Source organism: Balaenoptera borealis (genome assembly GCF_965194805.1).
Source record: "Balaenoptera borealis genome assembly, chromosome: 5".
Classification (NCBI taxonomy): Eukaryota; Metazoa; Chordata; class Mammalia; order Artiodactyla; family Balaenopteridae; genus Balaenoptera; species Balaenoptera borealis.
In genome coordinates this window covers 117,379,850-117,404,076 of record NC_138862.1, presented here as the reverse complement: position 1 = coordinate 117,404,076, position 24,227 = coordinate 117,379,850, and the positions used below count along the sequence as shown (strand labels likewise).

General features: G+C 36.9%; 1 protein-coding gene and 1 long non-coding RNA gene across 5 annotated transcripts in view; one reads left to right on the top strand and one right to left on the bottom strand.

Moving 5' to 3' along the window:
• HLTF (helicase like transcription factor) overlaps window positions 1–24,227 on the bottom strand; it is a 71,009-nt gene that overhangs the window by 21,026 nt on the left and 25,756 nt on the right. For 2 of the 4 annotated variants that reach the window (XM_082394323.1, XM_082394325.1), the window contains exons 9-15: window positions 22,684–22,759; window positions 21,282–21,372; window positions 19,620–19,699; window positions 19,490–19,534; window positions 18,355–18,441; window positions 4,552–4,649; window positions 457–600 (exon numbers count right to left, since the gene is read on the bottom strand). In XM_082394323.1, coding sequence (XP_082250449.1) covers window positions 457–600; window positions 4,552–4,649; window positions 18,355–18,441; window positions 19,490–19,534; window positions 19,620–19,699; window positions 21,282–21,372; window positions 22,684–22,759 — 621 coding nt within the window. Of the gene's footprint in view, window positions 1–456; window positions 601–4,551; window positions 4,650–18,354; window positions 18,445–19,489; window positions 19,535–19,619; window positions 19,700–21,281; window positions 21,373–22,683; window positions 22,760–24,227 lie in introns of all 4 variants that reach the window. The other 2 variants (XM_082394322.1, XM_082394324.1) reach the window with 1 other exon arrangement.
• Window positions 4,656–17,345, top strand: LOC309629965. Its single transcript, XR_014245334.1, has 2 exons — window positions 4,656–4,790; window positions 16,018–17,345. It is a non-coding gene; the product is annotated as an uncharacterized lncRNA (long non-coding RNA).

The following is a 24,227-nucleotide window of genomic DNA, read 5'->3' as shown; positions in this document are numbered from 1 at the left end:
CCCATCTGTACAGTGTGGTAAATCTGTGCAGATAGTGTGGTAAATGCCGCACCTGAAGAAACCTGTGAAACTCCTGATTTAGAGATCCTTAATTTGGGGCTAGAACCCATGGATGGGATTTAGGGCACTCCTACCAGTTCCTGAAATTATATACAAAATTATGTGGATATGTATGCACATGAATGCTTCTGGAAAAAGGGTCTAGAGCAGCACTGTCGAATAGGAATGTCATGCAAGCCACGGATGTCATATTAAATTTTCCAGTAGCCACACTTTAAAAAGTAACAAGATATAGGTAAAATTAATTTTAATAAAATATTTTATTTAAAAAAATTTCCTATTTACTTCCTATATATTAAGGGAAGAGTATAAAGCCTGAATTTTAGAACACTTTAGAAACCTGAAGCAATTACTTAAATTCAACTTCCGAAAATCTCTGGGTGTCAACATACTTACTCCATAGTCATGAGTTAAAATATTATATGTAGTCAAAACAATATCCTGTTTTGAAAGCAAGGCTGGGTCTCTAACACGATCAGGACCATAATAAACATAAAAATTCAAGTGCACATCTGATTTTATATGTTGTCCAAACTGGTCCTAAAAGAAAATTAGAAATATTTTAATAATAAGTAGGTTAGTGTCAGGTTCAATATGTGTATAAAATGTACTGTCTTGGCAGTAGTGTCACAAATCAAACTACTAAAATTGCATAAAAACAAGTTTCATGCAATCTAAACTAAAACCACAACAATGATAATAACAATACTAGTTATTTTATTGCCAGGGAAACTGACATATATACAATAATAATACATTATATAAATTTTGCCTGTCCCTACCAGTGGGCAGCTGCTTCATTTTTAGAAGGAAAAAGCAACCAAGCTTTTTTAAAACAGTAAGTTTTTTTTAGTTTAGTATTTTACAAAAAGGGTCTTGAATGCTTCCATTTAGTGACTGAATATTATCAAAATTAAACACTGAAAGAACAGTAGGCAATATTTTCATGAATGTAGGTAGAGATTCAAGCACAGTATCTACTTTCGTTCATTTATTATAGGCCTACTGTTTGCCAGGTATCAACCAGAAAGGTGGTACAGCTAACGAGAAAAATAAGACCTGTTCCCTGTCCTCCTTGACAACATGATCAGTTTTAAAAACTTGAGAATTTTTTGTCTGCTTTGGTTTTTTTAACTCAAGAAAACAGTAGATCTGGGAGATTCTGAGCAGGAAAAAAAAAAAAAAGATTAGAAAGAGACAGAAGGTACTAAGGAGACACAGCTGGGAAACTATTAGATGAAAAATGATAAAGATGATGAAGACCTATACAAGACTGGCAAAAGTAAGAACAGAATGGAAAGGACTGGTGTGAAAGACAGTGACTGATGGGACTTGAGAACTAATTAAATATGGGATATGAAGAAAAGGGAGAAGACAAAAGAAGACTCTGATACTTAAAATAACTACCAGAAGAACTGTGTGATAAAGATACAGAGAAGTTTAAAAAAAGAAGGGAAAGCAGGCATAAAGATGAGAAAGAGATAATGAGTATTACTATTTTAGACATTTAAAATTTTTGGTCACCATAGAACATCTGACTGGAGAAATATACTACAAAAATTTAAATACTGGCCTGTAATGCAGGTGTAGATACAGACTTTAAAGTTATCAGTAGACAGTACATGAAGCTACAGGAATGAATAAGATTTTCTAAGGAGAACAAATACAATGAGGAAACCAGTTAGGGGAAAAGCCTGCAGGGAGCAATATTTAAAAAGCACAGTTTATGCTTCTATTGGGAGATAAGACATGACATCTGAGAGATGATTTTAAATATTCCAGCAAAGAAAATAATAAAGCAAATGTGGTAAACTTTTGATTCTTGAATCTAGATGACTAATGGAGATCTCATTACAAATTTTCATAATACAAAAAAAAAAAAAAGCTTTAAGTGAAAAAAAGGCAGACTACATAGGAAGCATGGAAGGAAGAGGTAGAGAAAAACTGGTCAGAAAATTGGGATAGCAAACAAAATCTTGGGCAGGGGCCCAAAGAATATCAAAGTTTCAAGAATGAATACAAGATCAATTTTTTAATTTGTAATTTATGTTCATTCCCTCTCTTTACCAAAAGGATTAAAGATTTACAAAATAACACATAACAAAAAGTAATAAAAGGGAAACAAAGTCAGGGCAGAGGAAAAGAAAAAGGGAACTCACTGGACATGGCAACAATGAAGTCTTTGAAGGCCTTCAAAAAGAGTTTCTATGGAGGGTGGGAGCAAAAACCAGACTTACCGTGGGCTAAAGAGAGAATGAAATCTGAAACAATAAAGGCAAAAATACAGAAAAGAGGATAAAACATGAAAGAGTAAAGGTGAAAATGCAGAGAATTTTTCAAGAAATCTGGTGGAAAACGAAAGGAGAAAGAGAACAGTATGAGAAAACTGAATCAACAGGTTACCTTGAAATGAAAGAGAGAATATTTGTGGAAAGATCAGACTTGACATAAAAGAAAATTAACTCTTGGAGAAAGAGAACTATAGTGTTGAGTTTCTAGTCACTGTGCTGGTTGCGTGCGTGTGTGTGTGTCTGTGAGAATGAAATAGGTATTATTATTTAATTTTCCATTGGGAGGATGAATAATCTGTCCAAATATCCAGAAAAATTATGCGGTGTAAGTGGGATTGGTATCTTCCTCCTTTAACTGGATTCTTTCCCATGTTTGAAGACAAAGAAGGGAAGATAAGGCACTTCTAGCTTGTTTATTACGGTGCTAGGTTATGTTACCGGGGGGCTTGGGAGAGAGCAGCTTGTCGAGAGATTGCAAAATTCTAATTCTTACCCCTATATGCTCAACCATCACTCATTCCTTTAAAAGTCAGTTTTTCCATAACCTCAGTAGGCATGATTTTGCCAAGGTTTCCTTTCTTAAGTTTATATACTAAACTTTTGGTTTTTTTCCAAATATAAAATTATAATGCAATACTAATTACCGATCTTAAAAATACATATCCATGGCCCCAAGCAGTTAAAAAATCACTGTTCTTTTGTTTATACCTCCATTAATACTTGTAAACCTCACCCTGAAACTGCTATTCAAGTACCCATGTACTGTCTTTCCAGCAATGGACCACACATCAAAAGAAACAGCAAAGCTTTGTTGGAATAAAAAAAAAAAAGAGCAAAAGAGAACTAAAACTCATCCTGGTCCTAAGAGGAAAAATGACACTAATGAGAAGACAGTGTAATTAAAAAAAATAATAAATAACACCAAAAACTTATAATAAGAAGATAAGAGCCAAAGAAGGCAAAGCTACATAAAAGTCAAGAAGATATGAAAGAGGTCACAGAATTTGACAATTAGACAATAACTACTAATTTTTTCCAAGGAAATTTAGAGAACTGGTGGCAGAAGGCAAGTTACAATGAGCTAAGGAGTTAGAAAAAAAAAGCATAAAATGGAAATTGAACCCCAAGAGTTATGACAGTGAATGCAAGAAGAGTAGCAACTTAAAGGTGAGACATAATCAAGAGAAAGTATTTAAAAATGTAAAAGATCTCAGTATGTTTCATGAAAGAGCCAGTGGAGAGAGACTGAATAACCAGGCAAGGGGAAAAATAACATACAAAATGAAAAGGCAGAAAGAGAAGGAATCTAATGTATAGACTAAGGTATTGCTCTTACAAAGAGTAGGACCTCTTCCACCTCTGAGATTAGAGGAGGAAAGGCCAGGAGAGATGCAGATAACCTTGGAGATGGCAAGAATGGAAGTTCACATCCAGTGGTCTTTATGTTCACAATGCTTCCAATAGAGTCATTATTTCATTATAACATGCAGCTTGAAGCTCAAACTGGAAAGGAAATAGAACCAAGCTGCTCCTACACATAACACATAAAGAGGTTCCATTCCAATGCAATGTTTTAGAACAGAAAAGCAATCTGGAGGAAGAAGAAAAAAAAAAAAAAAAGACAATATTTTCTGGTGGTAGCCTTAAAAGCATAGGCTCTAGAGTCAGAATGTTGGAGACTATATCTCAGCTCCATCAATTATTGGCTGGATGACCTTAGGCAAGTTACTTAATTTCTCTGTGTTTCAATTTGGTCACCTGGAAAATGAGAATAATAGTTGTGAAGATTAAATGAGAAAATCTATGAGAAGAGTTTAGGGAAAAACTGAGCACATAGGAGCTCACTAAATGTTATAAGCTGTTATAAAAACAAAAGTTACCATTAGTGGTGTTCTTAAAAAAGAGGTTCCGACAGTTCATAAATAAGGTGTATTCTTAAATTATACACTTTGGGGGACAGAAATGGAAGAGGCAGAAGTACAAGCCAAATCTTATGACAGCAACTGACAATGTTTCTTTCTCTACTATAAATTTTCAAAGAAAAATTACTTCAATTCAGCAAATATAATCCCAATTCACTTAACAATTACTTCAATTTAAATATAAAGTGCTGACCAAGCATATTTCTTGCAATGAAAGACTCTTTAATAGTGTCAGACAAATATAAATTACATGTTTTTAAAGGGCTGTGAAGACTTACAATCCAGTTGCTTAACACAGAAAGTGGACAGATGATCAGTGTTGTTCTTGGTCTCTCTTCAGTATCACTTTTCTTTGAACTCTCCACTGCAGATGCTCCTGAAAGAAGATACATACTTCAGCTGTTTCTTTTTTCCTCAAACATACACAAAGTCAATACAGATATGACAAAAATGTGCCTCTATGAAGAGAAATGAGGAAGAATTAAAATGAAAGACTTCTGTTTCTAGTCATAATGAAGTAAGAGGAACTAGATATTACCCCGCCACTTCATACAACTGAAAATCCAGAGACTGATTATTTATGGGGAAGGCAGAGGATTGTGACTGGGAAGGGGCATAGAGAGGAAGTGTGGAATATCTCCTAATACTCGTTAGGTTATTCATAGTTATTAAAGTTAACATTTGTTTTATGCAGTTTTCTGAATTTGTATTACAGTTAATATGGTAGCCAGACTCCAAGATGGGCCCCAATGATATCTACTTCCTGACAGTCACAACCTTGTGTAGTCCCTCCCACACTCAATAGAAATGATAGTTATCACTTCCGAGATTATAAAAGTTATAAAAGATACAGCTTCTGTCTCAGCTGCTCTCTACCTCTCTCTAGTTGGCTTCCCTCTCTGATCACCCCCTCTGGGGGAAGGCCACCTGCCATATTGTGAGGACAACACTCACTCTATGGAAGGACACACTACAATTTTATTTTCCATTCCTCTATTGGACAGTACTTACATTATTTCCAATATTTCACTAAAATAATGTGGTAATGAAAACTATTTTTTCATATCTCCTAGCAGATATCAAGACAGTTCTAGCTCATGTATCTTTGGGCTTCATTATATTTGGCCGACTTGCTCTCCATGGTAATTTACACTTCCATCCACTGTGCATTCCTGTTGCTACACAACTTGCCTATACTTGACACTGTGAGATATTTTTTTTTGGCTGCACCACGCAGCTTGTGGTATCTTAGTTCCCAGACCAGGGATTGAACCTGGGCCCTTGGCAGTGAGAGCACAAAGTCCTAACCACTGGACCACCAAGGGATTCCCTGAGATTTTTTAATATTTGTAAATATGATGGATGAGACACAATTTCACTGATCCTTTAATGTGCATTTACCCTATCATTCAGTCTGCCTATCTTTTCCTATGTTTATTGGTTATTTAGCTTTTCTTTCCATGGACTGTACATTTATATTCTTAGTGTCTAGTCCCCTATTGGGCTGTCTTTTTTCTTTTTTTAAATTTTTTTTAAAAAATCTTTATTGGAGTATAATTGCTTTACAATGGTGTGTTAGTTTCTGCTTTATAACAAAGTGAATCAGCTATACATATACATATATCCCCATATTTCCTCGCTCTTGTGTCTCCCTCCCACCCTCCCTATCCCACCCCTCTAGGTGGTCACAAAGCACCGAGCTGATCTCCCTGTGCCACGTGGCTGCTTCCCACTAGCTATCTATTTTACATTCGGTAGTATATATTAGTCCACGCCACTCTCTCACTTCGTCCCAGTTTACCCTTCCCCCTCCCCGTGTCCTCAAGTCCATTCTCTACATCTGTGTCATTATTCCTCTCCTGCCCCTAGGTTCTTCATAACCATTTTTTTTTATATTCCATATATATGTGTTAGCATATGGTATTTGTTTTTCTCTTTCTGACTTACTTCACTCTGTATGACAATCTCTAGGTCCATCCACCTCACTACAAATAACTCAATTTCGTTTCTTTCGCTGGCTGAGTAATATTCCATTGTATATATGTGCCACATCTTCTTTAACCATTCATCTGTCGATGGACACTTAGCTTGCTTCCATGTCCTGGCTACTGTAAACAGAGCTGCAATGAACATTGTGGTACATGACTCTTTTTGAATTATAGTTTTCTCAGAGTATATGCCCAGTACTGGGAATGCTGGGTCGTATGGTAGTTCTATTTTTAGTTTTTTAAGGAACCTCCATACTGTACTCCATAATGGCTGTATCAATTTACATTCCCAGCAACAGTGCAAGAGGGTTCCCTTTTCTCCACACCCTCTCCAGCATTTTTTGTTTATAGATTTTTTGATGATGGCCATTCTGACTGGTGTGAGGTGATACCTCACTGTAGTTTTGATTTGCATTTCTCTAATGATTAGTGATGTTGAGCATTCTTTCATGTGTTTGTAGGCTGTCTGTATATCTTCTTTGGAGAAATGTCTGTTTAGGCCTTCTGCCCATTTTTGGATTGGGTTGTTTGCTTTTTGATGTTGAGCTGCATGAGCTGCTTGTAAATTTTGGAGATTAGTCCTTTGTCAGTTGCTTCATTTGCAACTCACAAAGGACTAATTATTTTCTCCCATTCTGAGGATTGTCTTTTCATCTTGTTTATGGTTTCCTTTGCTGTGCAAAAGATTTTAAGTTTCATTAGGTCCCATTTGTTTCTTTTTGTTTTTATTTCCATTTCTCTAGGTGGTGGGTCAAAAAGAATCTTGCTGTGATTTATGTCATAGAGTGTTCTGCCTATGTTTTCCTCTAAGAGTTTTATAGTGTCCAGTCTTATATTTAGGTCTTTAATCCATTTTGAGTTTATTCTGTGTATGGTGTTAGGGAGTGTTCTGATTTCATTGTTTTCCATGTAGCTGTCCAGTTTTCCCAGCACCACTTATTGAAGAGGTTGTCTTTTTTGCATTGTATATTCTTGCCTCCTTCATCAAAAATAAGGTGACCATATATGCGTGGGTTTAACTCTAGGCTTTCTATCCTGTTCCATTGATCTATATTTCTGTTTTTGTGCCAGTACCATACTGTCTTGATTACTGTAGCTTTGTAGTATACTCTGAAGTCAGAGAGCCTGATTCCTCCAGCTCCGTTTTTCTTTCTCAAGATTGCTTTGCCTATTCGGGGTCTTTTGTGTTTCCATACAAATTGTGAAAGTTTTTGCTCTAGTTCTGTGAAAAGTTCCATTGGTAGTGTGATAGGGATTGCATTGAATCTGTAGATTGCTTTGGGTAGTATAGTCATTTTCACAATTTTGATTCTTCCAATCCAAGAACATGGTATATCTCTCCATCTGTTTGTATCACCTTTTATTTCCTTCATCAGTGTCTTATAGTTTTCTCCATATAGGTGTTTTGTCTCCTTAGGTAGGTTTATTCCTAGGTATTTTATTCTTTTTGTTGCAACGGTAAACGGGAGTGTTTCCTTAATTTCTCTTTCAGATTTTTCATCATTGGTATATAGGAATGCAAGAGATTTCTGTGCATTAATTTTGTATCCTCCTATTTACCAAATTCATTGATTAGCTCTAGTAGTTTTCTGGTAGCGTCTTTAGGATTCTCTATGTATAGTATCATGTCATCTGCAAACAGTGACAGCTTTACTTCTTTTCTGATTTGCATTCCTTTTATTTCTTTTTCTTCTCTGATTGCTGTGGCTAAAACTTCCAAAACTATGTTGAATAATAGTGGTGAGAGTGGGCAACCTTGTCTTCTTCCTGATCTTAGTGGAAATGGTTTCAGTTATTCACCATTGAGAATGATGTAGACTGTCAGTGTGTCATACATGGGCTTTATTATGTTGAGATAAGTCCCCTCTATGCCTACTTTCTGGAGGACTTTTATAATAAATGGGTGTTGAATTTTGTCAAAAGCTTTTTCTGCATCTATTAAGATGATCATAAGGTTCTTCTCCTTCACTTTGTTAATATAGGTATCACATTGATTGATTTGCATATATTGAAGAATCCTTGCATTCCTGGAATAAACCCCACTTGATCATGGTGTATGATCCTTTTAATATGCTGTTGGATTCTGTTTGCTAGTATTTTGTTGAGGATTTTGCATGTATATTCATCAGTGATATTGGCCTGTAGTTTTCTTTCCTTGTGACAACTTTGTCTGGTTTTGGTATCAGGGTGATGGTGGTCTCGGAGAATGACTTAGGGAGTGTTCCTCCCTCTGCTATATTTTGGAAGAGTTTGAGAAGGACAGGTGTTAGCTTTTCTCTACATGTCTGATAGAACTTGTCTGTGAAGCCATCCTGTCCTGGGCTTTTGTTTGCTGGAAGATTTTTAATCACGGTCTCAATTTCAGTGCTTGTGATTGGTCTGTTTATATTTTCTATTTCTTCAGTCTCAGAAGGTTGTGCTTTTCTAAGAATGTGTCCATTTCTTCCAGGTTGTCCATTTTATTCGCATATAGTTGCTTGTAGTAATCTCTCATGATCCTTTGTATTTCTGCAGTGTCAGTTGTTACTTCTCCTTTTTCATTTCTAATTCTATTGATTTGAGTCTTCTCCCTTTTTGTCTTGATGAATCTGGCTAATGGTTTATCAATTTTATTTATCTTCTCAAAGAACCAGCTTTTAGTTTTATTGATCTTTGCTATTGTTTTCTTTGTTTTTCATTTATTTTTGACCTGATCTTTATGATTTCTTTCCTTCTGCTAAATTTGGGGGTTTTTGTTCTTCTTTCTCTAATTGCTTTAGGTGTAAGGTTAGGTTGTTTATTTGAGATGTTTCTTGTTTCTTGAGGTAGGATTGTATTGCTATAAACTTCCCTCTTAGAACTGCTTTTGCTGTAACCCATATGTTTTGGGTCATCATGTTTTCATTGTCATTTGTCTCTAGGTATTTTTTGATTTCTTCAGTGATCTCTTGGTTATTAAGTAGTGTACTGTTTAGCCTCCACGTGTTTGTATTTTTTACAGATTCTTTCCTGTAATTGATATCTAGTCTCATAGCATTGTGGTCGGAAAAGATACTTGATATGATTTCAATTTTCTTAAATTTACCAAGGCTTGATTTGTGACCCAAGATATGATCTATCCTGGAGAATGTTCCATGAGCACTTGAGAAGAAAGTGTATTCTGTTGTTTTTGGATGGAAATGTCCTATAAATATCAATTAAGTCCATCTTCTTTAATGTGTCCTTTAATGCTTGTGTTTCCTTATTTATTTTCATTTTGGATGATCTGTCCATTGGTGAAAGTGGGGTGTTAAAGTTCCCTACGATTGTGTTACTGTCGATTTCCCCTTTTATGGCTGTTAGCATTTGCCTTATGTATTGAGGTGCTCCTATGCTGGGTGCATAAATATTTACAATTGTTATATCTTCTTCTTGGATTGATCCCTTGATCATTATGTAGTGTCCTTCTTTGTCTCTTGTAATAGTCTTTAGTTTAAAGTCTATTTTGCCTGATATGAGAATTGCTACTCCAGCTTTGATTTCCATTTGCGTGGAATATCTTTTTCCATTCCCTCACTTTCAGTCTGTATGTTTCCCTAGGTCTGAAGTGGGTCTCTTGTAGACAGCATATATACGGGTCTTGTTTTTGTAACCATTCAGCCAGTCTATGTCTTTTGGTGGGAGCATTAATCCATTTATATTTAAGGTAATTATTGATATGTATGTTCCTATTACCATTTTCTTAATTGTTTTGGGTTTGTTATCATAGGTCTTTTCCTTCTCTTGTGTTCCCTGCCTAGAGAAATTCCTTTAGCATTTGTTGTAAAGCTGGTTTGCTGGTGCTGAATTCTCTTAGCTTTTGCTTGTCTGTAAAAGTTTTAATTTCTCCATTGAATCTGAATGAGATCCTTGCTGGGTAGAGTAATTTTGGTTGTAGATTTTTCCCTTTCATCACTTTAAATATGTCCTGCCACTCCCTTCTGGCTTGCAGCGTTTCTGCTGAAAGATCAGCTGTTAATCTTATGGGGATTCCCTTGTATGTTATTTGTTGTTTTTCCCTTGCTTTTAATATTTTTTCTTTGTAGTTAATCTTTGATAGTTTGATTAATATGTGTCTTAATATATGTGTCTTAACATATATGTGCCTTATTACATGTGATTAATATGTGTCTTAAGGCATGTTTCTCCTTGAATTTATCCTGTATGGGACCCTCTGTGCTTCCTGGACTTGATTAACTATTTCCTCTCCCATATTACGGAAGTTTTCAACTATAATCTCTTCAAATATTTTCTCAGTTCCTTTCTTTTTCTCTTCTTTTTCTAGACCCCTATAATTCGAATGTTGGTACATTTAATGTTGTCCCAGAGGTCACTGAGACTGTCCTCAGTTCTTTTTTCTTTATTCTGCTCTGTGGTAGTTATTTCCACTATTTTATCTTCCAGGTCACTTATCCATTCTTCTGCCTCAGTTATTCTGCTATTGATCCTTTCTAGAGAATTTTTAATTTCATTTATTGTGTTGTTCATCATTGTTTGTTTGCTCTTTAGTTCTTCTAGGTCCTTGTTAAACATTTCTTGTATTTTCTCCATTCTAGTTCCAAGATTCTGGATCATCTTTACTATCATTACTCTGAATTCTTTTTCAGGTAGACTGCCTATTTCCTCTTCATTTGTTTGGTCTGGTGGGTTTTTACCTTGCTTCTTCATCTGCTGTGTGTTCTCTGTCTTCTCATTTTCCTTAACTTACTGTGTTTGGAGTCTGCTTTTCGCAGGCTGCAGGTTCGTAGTTCCCGTTGTTTTTGGTGTCTGCCCCCAGTGGCTAAGGTTGGTTCACTGGGTTGTGTAGACTTCCTGGTGGAGGGGACTGGTGCCTGTGTTCTGGTGAATGAGGCTGGATCTTGTCTTTCTGGTGGGCAGGACCATGTCTGGTGGTGTGTTTTGGGGTGTCTGTGACCTTATGATTTTAGGCAGCCTCTCTGCTAATGGGTGGGATTGTGTTCCTGTCTTGCTAGTTGTTTGGCATGGGGTGTCCAGCACTGTAGCTTGCTGGTTGTTGAGTGGAGCTAGGTCTTAGCTTTGAGATGGAGATCTCTGGGAGAGCTTTTGCCGTTTGATATTACATGCAGCCGGGAGGTCTCTGGTGGACCAATGTCCTGAACTCGGCTCTCTCTCCTCAGAGGCACAGGCCTGACACCTGGCCAGAGCACCAAGACCCTGTCAGCCACACGGCTCAGAAGCAAAGGGGGAAAAAAAGAAAGAAAGAAAAAAATAATATAAAATAAAATAAAGTTATTAAAATAAAAAATAATTATTAAAAATATAAATAAATAAAAACAAAAGAAACAAACAAAAAACAGACAGACAGAACCCTAGGACAAATGGTAAAAGCAAAGCTATACAGACAAAATCACAGAAAGAGGCATACACATACACACTCACAAAAAGAGAAAAAGGAAAAACATATATTATCGTTGCTCCCAAAGTCCACTGCCTCAATTTTGGGATGACTCGTTGTCTATTCAGGTATTCCACAGATGCAGGGTCCATCGAGGTGACTGTGGAGATTTAATCCGCTGCTCCTGAGGCTGCTGGGAGAGATTTCCCTTTCTCTTCTTTGTTTGCACAGCTCCCGGGGTTCAGCTTTGGATTTGGCCCCGCCTCTGCGTGTAGGTCTCCTGAGGGCGTCTGTTCTTCACTCAGACAGGACGGGGTTAAAGGAGCAGCTGATTAGGGGGCTCTGGCTCACTCAGGCCGGGGGGAGGGAGGGGTACGGAATGCGGGGCCAGCCTGCGGTGGCAGAGGCCAGCATGACGTTGCAACAGCCTGAGGCACGCCTTGTGTTCTCCCAGGGAAGTTGTCCCTGGATCACGGGACCCTGGCAGTGGCGGGCTGCACAGGCTCCCGGGAGGGGCGGTGTGGAGAGTGACCTGTGCTCGCACACAGGCTTCTTGGTGGAGGCAGCAGCAGCCTTAGTGTTTCATGCCCGTCTCTGGTGTCCAGGCTGATAGCCGCGGCTAGCGACCGTCTCTGGAGCTTGTTTACGTGGTGCTCTGAATCCCCTCTCCTCGCGCACCCCAAAACAATGGTCTCTTGCCTCTTAGACAGGTCCAGACTTTTTCCCGGACTCCCTCCCAGCTAGCTGTGGCGCACTAGCCCCCTTCAGGCTGTGTTCATGCAGCCAACCCCTCTCCTCTCCCTGGGATCTGATCTCCGAAGCTTGAGCCTCAGCTCCCAGCCCCCACCTTCCCTGGCAGGTGAGCAGACAAGCCTCTCGGGCTGGTGAGTGCTGGTTGGCACCGATCCTCTGTGCAGGAATCTCTCCGCTTTGCCCTCCGCCCCCCTGTTGCTGCGCTCTCCTCCATGGCTCCGAAGCGTCCCCTCTGCCCACCCCATCTCCGCCTGCGAAGGGGCTTCCTAGTGTGTGGAAACTTTTCCTCCTTCACAGCTCCCTCCCTGAGGTGCAGGTCCCATCCCTATTCTTTTGTCTCTGTTTTTTTCTGTTTTCTTTTGCCGTACCCAGGTACCTGGGGAGTCTCTTGACTTTTGGGAAGTCTGAGGTCTTCTGCCAGCATTCAGTAGGTGTTCTGTAGGAGTTGTTCCACATGTAGATATATTTCTGATGTATTTGTGGGAAGGAAGGCGATCTCCACGTCTCACTCCTCTGCCATCTTGAAGGTCTCCTGGGCTGCCTTTTTCTAGTTGATTTGTAAAGGGTTCTTTACATATTCCAGATACTAATCCTTTTTAAGTTACACTTATCATAAATTTTTCTTAAGCCTTATCATTCTTCACTTTGTTTATGGTGCCTTTTGATGCACAGAAATTTAAAATGCAGCATAATTTAATCAATCTTTTCCTTATGACTTTTTATGTCTTAAGTTTAAGAAATCACTATCTACCACAAGATATGGCTTCCATCCCCACTCACTGATTTTTGTTTCTATTCTGCTTCTCTTCCAGAAATATGGTTTTTTGGTTCTATCATGGCTATGATTTTTCAAGTTACTCTCTTGTATTACAGCTATGGGTCTGCAACAGAAGGGGACTTTTTTCTGTGACTTCATTCTATCTCAGTTGAAAATTCCACATTTCCTTTTTCTTTTACATATATATGTATATACATATATGTGTGTGTGTGTGTGTGTGTGTGTGTGTGTGTATATATATATATATATATATATAAAAAATTTTTTTTTTTTTTTGGCCACACCACACAGCATGCAGAACTTCCCTGACCTGAGATCGAACCCATGCCCCCTACATTGGAAGTGCAGAGTCTTAACCACTGGACCACCAGAGAAGTCCCACATTTCTTAAAATTTCTAAAGTTAGGGTCAATAGTAATCTAAAACCTATTTTTTCTATTCCTAATTGTCTGATTTTTATACCAAAGTTAACTCTTTCTCATCCTTCTTTGTTAGCTCAAATATCACCTTCTTAAACAGGCACCTTCAGTAAATCTTTTTTTTTTTTTTTAAACATCTTTATTGAAGTATAATTGCCTTACAATGGTGTGTTAGCTTCTGCTTTATAACAAAGTTAATCAATTATACATCAGTCAATCTTTATTTCACTATCCTCCTTTATTTTCTTCACAGCACTTCCTAATTAAAATTATACCTTAAATATTTAGGTGCTCCTATGTTGGGTGCATATACATTTACAGTTATTTTACCTTCTTCTTGGATTGATTCCTTTATCACTATGTAGTGTTCTTCTTTGTCTCTTGTAACAATCTTTATTTTAAAGTCTATTTTGTCCGATATAAATATTGCTACTTGAGCTTTTGATTTCTACTAGCATGGAATACCTTTTCCCATCCCCTAATTTTCAGTATGTGTCCCTATATCTGAAGTGAGTCTCTTGTAGACAGCATATACATGGGTCTTGTTTTTGTACTCATTCAGCCACTCTATGAGTTTTGATTGGAACATTTAGTCCATTTACATTTAAGGTAATTATTGATATATATCTTCTTATTGCCGTTTTGTTAATTGTTTTGGATTTCTTTATGTAGGTCTTTTTTCTCCTTTCTCCTTTTCTTTTCTTGTTATGTGATGACTATCTTTAGTGTTATGTTTGCACTCCTTTTTCTTTTTTGTGTGTGTATCTTTTACAGATTTTTGGTTTGCAGTTACCATGAGGTTTTGTATAGCAGTCTATATATATACATGATTGTTTTAAGCTGCTAACCTCTTAATTTCAAATGCATTTTAAAAATCCCCTAATGATGACTGTTTTTGAGATCGTATTTTACACCTGTTTTGTGTATCCCTTAACAGCTTATCGTGGAGATAGATGATTTTACTACTTTTGTCTTTTAACCTCTCTACTAGCTTTGTATGAGGATGATTCCTGCCTTTACTGTATGTTTGCCTTTACTGGTGAGCTTTTTCATTTTGTAATTTTCTTGTTTCCAGTTGTGGCATTTCCTTTTTTGCCTAGAAAAGTTCCTTTAACAATTGTTGTAAAGCTGATTTGGTGGTGCTGAACTCTTTTAACTTTTTTTGTCTGTAAAGCTTCTGACTTCTCCCATCAAATCTAAAGAAGACTCTTGCTGGGTAGAGTATTCTTGGTTATAGCCTGTTCCCTTTCATCACTTAAATATATCATGCCATTCCCTTCTGGCCTGAAGAGTTTCTGCTGAAAAATAAGCTGACAGGGACTTCCCTGGTGGCACAGTGGTTAAGAATCTGCCTGCCAATGCAGGCGACATGGGTTCCAGCCCTGGTCTGGGAAGATCCCACATGCTGCGGAGCAACTAAGCCCATGCACCGCAACTACTGAGCCTGCGTTCTAGAGCCCAAGAGCCACAACTACTGAGCCCGAGTGCCACAACTACTGAAGCACGCGCACCTAGAGCCCATGCTCCACAAAGAGAAGCCACTGCAATGAGAAGCCCGTGAACCGCAACGAAGAGTAGCCCCTGCTCGCCCCAACTAGAGAAAGCCTGTGCACAGCAACGAAGACCCAACGTAGCCATAAATAAATAAATAAATAAATAAATTTATTAAAAAGAAAAATCAGCTGATAGCCTTAAGGGAGTTCCCTTGTATGTTTTTTTGTTTTGTTATTGGCTGTGTTGGGTCTTTGTTGCTGCTCGCAGGCTTTCTCTAGTTGCAGCAAGCAGGGGCTACTCTTCGTTGCAGTGCGCGGGCTTCTCATTGTGGTGGCTTCCCTTACTGCAGAGCATGGGCTCTAGGCACATGGGCTTAAGTAGTTTCGGCACTCGGGCCCTATAGCACGCGGACTTTAGTAGTTGCGGTGCATGGGCTCAGCAGCTGTGGTGCGTGGGCTCTAGAGTGCACTGGCTTCAGTAGTTATGGTGCGCGGGCTCTAGAGCGCAGGCTTAGTAGTTGTGGCGCAGGGGCTTAGGTGATCCACAGCACGTGGGATCTTCCCAGACCAGGGATCGAACCTGTGTCTCCTGCATTGGCAAGTGGTCCTGACCACTGTGCCACCAGGCAAGTCCCTCCTTGTATGTTATTTTTTGCTTTTCCCTTGCTGCATTTAATATTCTCTCTTTACCTTTAATTTTTGCCATTTTAATTACAAAATGTCTTGGCATGTCCCTCTTTGGATTCATCCTGTATGAGACTCTCTGTGCTTCCTCAATTTGGATGACTGTTTCCTTTCCCAGGTTAGGGAAGTTTTCAGCTATTACATCCCAGGCCTTTTCTCTCTCTCGTCTCCTTCTGGGACCCCTATAATGCGAATATTAGTGTGCTTGGTGTTTTCCCAGAGGTCTCTTAAAGTGTCCTCATTTCTTTTCATTTTTTCTTGTTTTCTGTTCAGCAGCAGTGATTTTCACAGAGCTGGAGGAATCATGCTCTCTGACTTCAGACTATACCACAAAGCTACAGTAATCAAAGTATAGTATAGTACTGGCAGAAAAACATACACATAGATCAATGGAACAGGATAGAAAGCCCAGAAATAAACCCACACACTTATGATCAATTAATCTACAATTAAAAAAAGGCAAGAATATACAATGGAGAAAAGACAGTCTCTTCAATAAGTGGTGCTGGGAAAACTGGACAGCTACATGTTCAAGAATGAAAAAGTAAAACATTCTCTAACACCACATACAAAAATAAACTCAAAATAGACTGAAGACTTAAATGTAAGACCAGATACTATGAAACCCCTAGAGGAAAACAGGCAGAACACTCTTTGACATAAATCACAGCAGTGTTTTTTGGATCCATCTCCTAAAGTAAATAAAAGCAAAAATAAACAAATGGGACCTAATTAAACTTAAAAGCTTTTGCACAGCAAAGTAAACCATCAACAAAACAAAAAAAACAACCTACTAAATGGGAGAATATACTTGCAAATGATATGACTGATTATGGACTAATATCCAACATACATAAACAGCTCATACAACTCAATATCAAAAACACAAACAACTCGATTAAAAAATGGGCAGAAGACCTGAATAGACATTTTTCCAAAAAGGAAATGTAGATGGCCACAGGCACATGAAAACATGCTCAACATCGCCAATCATCAGGGAAATGCAAATCAAAACCGCGAGATATCACCTCACACTTGTCAGCCTGGCTATCATCAAAAAGAACACAAATAACAAATGTTGGTGAGGATGTAGAGAAAAGGGAACCCTCGTACACTATTGGTGGGAATGTAAATTGGTGCAGCCACTGTGGAAAACTGTATGGAAGTTTCTCAAAAAACTAAAAATAGAACTACCATATGACCCAGCAATTCCACTCTTGGGTATACATCCAGAAAAGATAAAAACACTAATTCTAAGAAATACGTGCACCCCCAATGTTCACAGCAGCATTATTCACAATTGCCAAGATATGGAAGCAACTTAAGTGTCCATCAGCAGATCAAATGGATAAAGAAGATGTAGCATATACATACAATGGAATATTATCTGTTAAAAAGAATGAAATTTTGGGAATTCCCTGGCAGTCCAGTGGTTAGGACTTAGCGCTTTCACTGCTGTGGCCCAGGTTCAATCCCTGATTGGGGAGCTATGATCCCACAAGCCACGTGGTGTGGCCAAAAAAAATGTTTTTAAATAAATAAAACAACTGTTTTCAAAAAAAAAAAAAAAAAGAACAAAATTTTGCCATTTGCAGCATCATAAATGGACTTGGAAGGCATTAGGCTAAGTGAAATAAGTCAGAGAGAGAAGACAAATACTGTATATGATATCACTTATATGTGGGATCTAAAAAATACAACAAACTAGTGAATATAGAAAAAAAGAGGCAAACTCACAGATGTAGAGAACTAGTGGCTACCAGTGGGGAGAAGGAATAGGGAAGGGGCAGTGTAGGAGTAGGGGAGTAAGAGGTACAATCTATTAGGTATAAGATAAGCTACAAGGATATACTGTACAACATGAGGAATACAGCCAATATTTTATAATAACTGTAAGTGGAGTATTACCCTTAAAAATTGTGAATCACTACATTGTACACCTGTAACAGGCAATATTATACAGCAACTATACTTCAATTAAAAAAATTTTTTTGATTTTAATTATGTGTTTATTTGTTTATTTTATATTCCCCCCCCATCATTAGACATAAGCTCTGTGAAAATAGACTTTTGTCTGCTGTATCTCTAACATGTAAAACAGAGGATACTAAGGTGCAGCAATATAATAACTTGTCCCAGATCACCTTAACCACAGTTCAATCTCTTTCCATTTCAAATATTCAGACTCTTAAGCAGTGTCATTTCCCTGTGTATTACAAAATATGAAGTAATAATAAAGATCACTTACATTTTTAATTGAAAAGCATATTCTTCTCATACCAAAAATTAAATCTTTATAATAATTCTAATTAATCCAAATTAAATTAAGTTTTAAAGCAGCCATAAATTGCTCTGTGCCTTTATTAGAAAAAAATATCTATGCTACTCAGATGAGTAAGGGACCTATTCCCATCATATTTTTTAACCTAACTAAAACAGAATAGGAAAATACATCAAAGTGCACTTTTAAAAATGAGATTGTCTTTTTTCTTTTCTCTACTTTCTTAACTTCTTGTAATATGGTTTTATAACTTTTGTCATTTAAAATTTTTTTCTTTGAAAAACAGAAAAAACAAACCAAACAAAAGGTAAAAACCCAGCAGATTTACTCACTCTTTTTCAACATTTTCTTTTTGGTTGCAGGGGTAGATGAAGTAAGTGCACATGCAAACTCTGCATCTTCTTTAACCTTAGATGATCCTGCTGAAGTGAAAACCACAGAATCATTAAGATATTTGAAAACTAATTCTCTCCTGTACTTAAGTACAGGTACTTTCTAAGGATAGGAAATATAATACCACTTCCATACTTTCTTAAGAGCTCATATTATTAAATAAAAATAATTTCTAGTAACCAAAATTGCCTCTTTTGACACTGTCTTTCCAGCTCAAAGAAGAAATGTAGTCATTCATGATTCATTGTTGCTTCTCTTGAGGAAGAGATGTGAAAGTAGAAGCAGCAAAGTGATCCAGCTCCCAGGTGGAAGGAGAATCTTTTCAATGAAACAGGTGTTTAACTTTTAATGAAGATGCTGCCAAATTTTCAGATCAGTCAATGATGATGAGTTATTTTCCAAATGCAATACAATTTCTTAACTTATTAGGAATACAACACGATCAGATTAAGAGAAAAACAAAGTAAACTGTATGTTTTAAAGATAAAGGAAAAAGTAAAGATACTCACTGAATATTTGTAAATCTGTATAATGCTAAGTAACAGTAATAGTAGTACTATATTGACAAGGCAGTCTCACCCTACTTTAGTAACTACAATTTATACATATACAAAAAAGGTTTTATTGAAGTCATTTTATTAGTAGAAAGTACTTTGTTTTGTCTAAAGTTGGTTTAAATATATTCTCTTAAATTTTAATTTGAAACTGTTCTTTCAATTTGCTTCATTCATTTAACACCCTTGATAAGCATAAATAGTTCAACTGTAAAAAGCAGTCAAGTTCACGACCTATTATTAAAGAATTCCAAGCCAGACAGATACAAATCAGTGAGGTTTTACTTTAATAATCTTTAAGTGTAGATTAGGGATGCTGAGAAAGGGACTTCCCTGGTGGTGCAGTGGTTAAGACTCCATGCTCCCAATGCAGGGGGCCCAGGTTCCATCCCTGCTTAAGGAACTACATCCCACATGCATGCCTCAACTAAGGAGCCCTCCTGCCACAACTAAGACCCAGCACAACCAAATAAATACATACATATTAAAAAAAAAAAAGGGGATATTGAGATATACATACCTTTTTCTCTGATTTTAGTCTCTGACTGTGTATTTTTCACTTTGCCTAAAAGCAAAACCAAATATAACGTTGGTCACACTAGGAAATTAAAACACAGGACACATTATCAAATCAAACTCATTTCTATTACCTTTCATTTTCTGTGGCAATTCATTTGTCTCAATTTCCTCTGAATCGCTGCTTTCAGTGTACTGTACCGCAGTTTTTCTCCTAAAATTAAGTATACACAAATTTTTTATCAATCCAAAACAAAACGGGATATAAAAACTTATGTTTAATAAATGTAATACAAATGCTTTTTGTCTTGCCCCGGTTTATTTTTTGAAAAAATATCAGGGGAAAAAATTTTTTATTTGACAAATGAAAGTCAAATTTGCTGAAAGCATTTTGCTTTCGTAGCCAAAAGCATTCACTATACAAAATGCAGTATCACTATTATTAAAATAAATTTGAGAAAGTAAACCATTCTAAGATAGTAATCCCTTCAACACTTTGTTCAGTATTTGGTAATTCAATTCAAACACTTATATTAAAACTAGAACAAAAAAGAAGTGACTCTGATTATCAAAGATAACCCTCCAATATAATGAAATAGGCAGCTAAGAGGCAAAAATATAATTCTTTCACAATGAAAATTTTTATAAATTCTGTGTAGAAACAGTACAATATGGTGGTTAAGTGCCTACGAACAATGGACCCTGGAGAGAGACTGCTTAGATTCAAATGTCCATTCCACCATTTATTTGCTATGTGACTTTAGGCAAGTCACCTAATATTCTTCTAAGCTTCAGTTTCCTCACTTGGAAAACAGGAATAAAGATACAATCCATTTTGTAGGATAAAATGTGCTACCACATGCAAAGCCTCTAAAATAGTGCCTGTTGCACAGTAAGTATATATGTATTAGTTTTAGTATGTGTGTTGGTGGTTGTTTTTCCCATATCATCATTATTTCCACACCCTTTAATCTGATCTGGGCTACCTAACAGTGCCCTGTTACCAACACTCATGGTCAGTTCAGAGTTATAAGATTTGATATCTAGATGAGAGAGAAACTGATGAGTCCTGGTTTTGTGCTCAGTTCAGACAGGTACTAAAGATAGAGAACAATTAACAAAGCCCCAGTTTTGAAATCTCTATTGGTGGAATAGCTAAGAGGGACTCAGATTTGAGGTCATGCCTGCAGATATTGATGGTGGACAATAAAACACAAAAGCCAAGTATTTAGATCTACCTCAGAGAGTAAATAAAATTTATAAAGTTAACAGATTCAAATGGAGAGCAGAGGGGCATTATGTGTTATTCAAATTCTCCCTCCAGTCTACATTAATATAATACTCTTCATAAATAACTTTATCATGTCTTATTTCCACTAAAGGTAAAGTGAGAAAGAACTCAGATGAGCAAAGAATGCTTTTGTCAAACCATCCGATAAATATACATCAGTTCTCAACTCCTCAAATTCATAAAGAAAATTCTTCTAAAGTCTTAACAAAAACAAAAAACCCAAGAGCTAGATCTCATTTCCTATGTGAAATAGGAAAATAGTAGAAAGATAAGTGATTATTAAAAATTACCAATTCACCTCTTTTATATATTAATATTATTTTTTTTCACCTGTAAAATGAGAACAGTCTACCTAAGTCACAGTGACTTTAGCAGTTTCAAATTAAAGAAATGTATGTGAAAGAACTCTGCAACTGAGATAATGGTCATAGCTCTCTCCCATATGTAAGAAAACGGAGAAGGAGTTTAAACATATTACATAAAATTAAACCATAATAGAGTTTACCTTTTGGGGCGGGAGCTAGAGAATTCTGACTTGGGATATTTATTCTTTCCCTTGACATCTGAAATACTGGGTTCTCCACTACATCTAGATCCTTCCATTTCAAAAAAAAGGACAAATATACAGAGTATTAGTAAATTGTCTTAGACTAGCAGTATCCTTAAAACCTTGGTTTTCCAACTCAGTAGCTCAACTCTTAATATCTTCATTCCTATTCTTTCAATCAGCCAGCTGTACTCTCTACAATTTCCTAATCTAGTATTTTCTCACTGAAAAGTACCTTCAATTTTTTTGTGCCCAGTCTTTCCCCTGTAGTCATCTAGCCAATTCCTACACTGGCTGAATTTCCTGCTATACCAAGGCAGCTAAGAGCTGCTGGGAAAAAAAATGAACAATAAACAGGTGGTATTAGGGTTAGGGTCACCTTGTATCACTTAGCAACTCTTTTACCTATCACACATCCTCCCTACCCACTCACCTGGATGATGTGTACTACACTGGATCCTCTGCTAGATTTTAAACTCCTTTTACTCCCAGATGACCTACTTCACTTTACAAAGAAAATCAGATGTCATCTTCTATAAATTATCAATTTTCCTACCTTTTTATTCTCTCAATTATCTATATTTTTCCTCAACCTTACTTCCTTTCCGTCTAATGCTAACTCATGTACCTATTTTCTGGATCTCATTTCCTCCCACAGGCCACCAAATTATTCTCTCCATTGTATACAAAATCTTTTCCTATCCATGGATTTCCTTCTTAAACGACGCCCCCCGAAAGCCCTCAATTCTGCCTCTCTCTCCAACTATTTTTCTCCTATCTGAAACACAGCAAAATTCATAACAGCACATAGTTGTTATTAACAATTCTTTATCTACTAGTCTTATTTTAAAATATTTTCAGTCTTGCTCTGTTCTAAGCAATCTTAAGAAATTAATTTTATGAAAGTCACTGACTGCTAAATCCAGCCACATAACTGTTAAATCCATAGATCCCTTTTCATTTCTCCTCTGCTAATTTGGCTCTAACCTATCTTTCTATTTTTATCTGCTGTTTATTCATGCATATTCATGCATATTCTGCTGTTATTCATTTACATTATAAATACCATAAACTACTCTGAGGTCCCAGAGCAATATACTCTGTGTTTTGTCTTGACTTTAACCGCCCTTTCATGGGTTTTTTTTCCTCAACCAAAAATGCTTTTCCTCCTCTAATGTGCTACCAAGCCAATTCTATCATCGCATCGCTTCCTTAATGAACTTTTTCCTACCAGTCCTCATGAGATTCCTTAGAAAGAGATCTGAAATTTTTGTATAGTACTAAGCCAGAGCTGGAATTACATCATTAAATTGGAAAAATCTAAATCAAACATGGGGTCATGTTCAAAATTAAAGTTTACCTTTGATTAGTCCATCTGCCTTTTCACTGGTATTGTTCCCTCCAAGTTTCATAGATTCATCGTAAACATTACATTCCTGGATGAAAAGGCATATTTCTTACATAGTACTGCTGTCAGTTTTAAGTAAACTTAAAAATGCATACTATTTTATATTGCTTTACTTTACATAATAAAGACTACTTAAATTGCTACCCTATTCTGGAGCAATGGAAGGAGGTGCATTAAGAGGAAAAATGTACAAATTGATGAAAAATTTTTTCACAGGTATCTCAAAAAAGAAAACTAGTCTGTCTTAACCTTTTCAAAAGGAATACAAAAAAGCAAACCTCAATTATAAATGGCATATTAGTTACTGTGAGAAACATTCACAAAATGGGATTTAGTTTAGAATTAAAAGGAATTCTAAGACTACAAACTTTCAAACCAAGAGTCCCTAATAGATCTTAAATGAGGCTGCCATTGACATCCTTTTTTTCTGGAATTCCCAGAATGGGTAGATGAAATAGTCAGGTTTCAGAATGCCTCCTCCCTTACTCTATCAGGGATTTTCCCTGCCAACTCTGACTTTGTCTTTTTCCCTTCATGTGTTCTCCTTTGTTTCAAAGTGCAACTGTGTGTACATGAGCACAAGAACTTCTATAAAAGTAAAATTTTATACTTCTCTGTGAAATATTTTCAACTGAGCCTAGTAGGGCAGGGTTCCTCCAATCTTACTTTTAAGTCTCGACTTGATTCTGTAGGTAGGAATGACAAATAAAATTGGGTGTAATTAAATTAATTCTTCCAGTGTAAAAAGAAAGGTAGGGGCTTCCCTGATGGTCCAGTGGTTAAGAATCTGCCTGCCAATGCAGGGGACATGGGTTCGAGCCCTGGTCCAGGAAGATCCTACATGCTGGGGAGCAACTAAGCCCATGCGCCACAGCTTCTGAAGCCTGCGTGCCTAGAGCCCGTGCTCCACAACAAGAGAAGCCACCGCGATAAGAAGCCCGCACGCCAAAAGGAAGAGTAGCCCCGCCGCAACTAGAGAAAGCCTGTGCGCAACAAAAACCCAAAGCAGCCAAAAATTAATAAATAAATAAATTTATAAAAAATAATAATAATAAAATAAAATAAAAAAATAAAAAGAAAGGTAGGTCATATTGTGAAAGGTAGGTCATATTTTGAATCAAAACCTCAGAGTACAATGTAATTTTTGCCTAGAATTAGGGCCAATAAAGGATATTTTACTTTAGTTTTTAAAAAAATAGAAATTTAAACATCTTACAAAATCTCATTAGTGTTTATGTTTTACTAAAAATGTGGTTGAAAAGAAAATCCATCCTCTGCCAATGGTATGAGTCTAAAATAAATTAAAAATCCAAGATGTACCATTTTTAGAGATATGTAACTAGAAGTTATTTAGATAATTAACTTTTTAAAGCATTAGCTTCAAGAAACTGATGCTAAAAATGCCTTTCATGGCTTCCCTGGTGGCTCAGTGGTTGAGAATCCGCCAGCCAATGCAGGGGACATGGGTTCGATTCCTGGTCCGGGAAGATCCCACA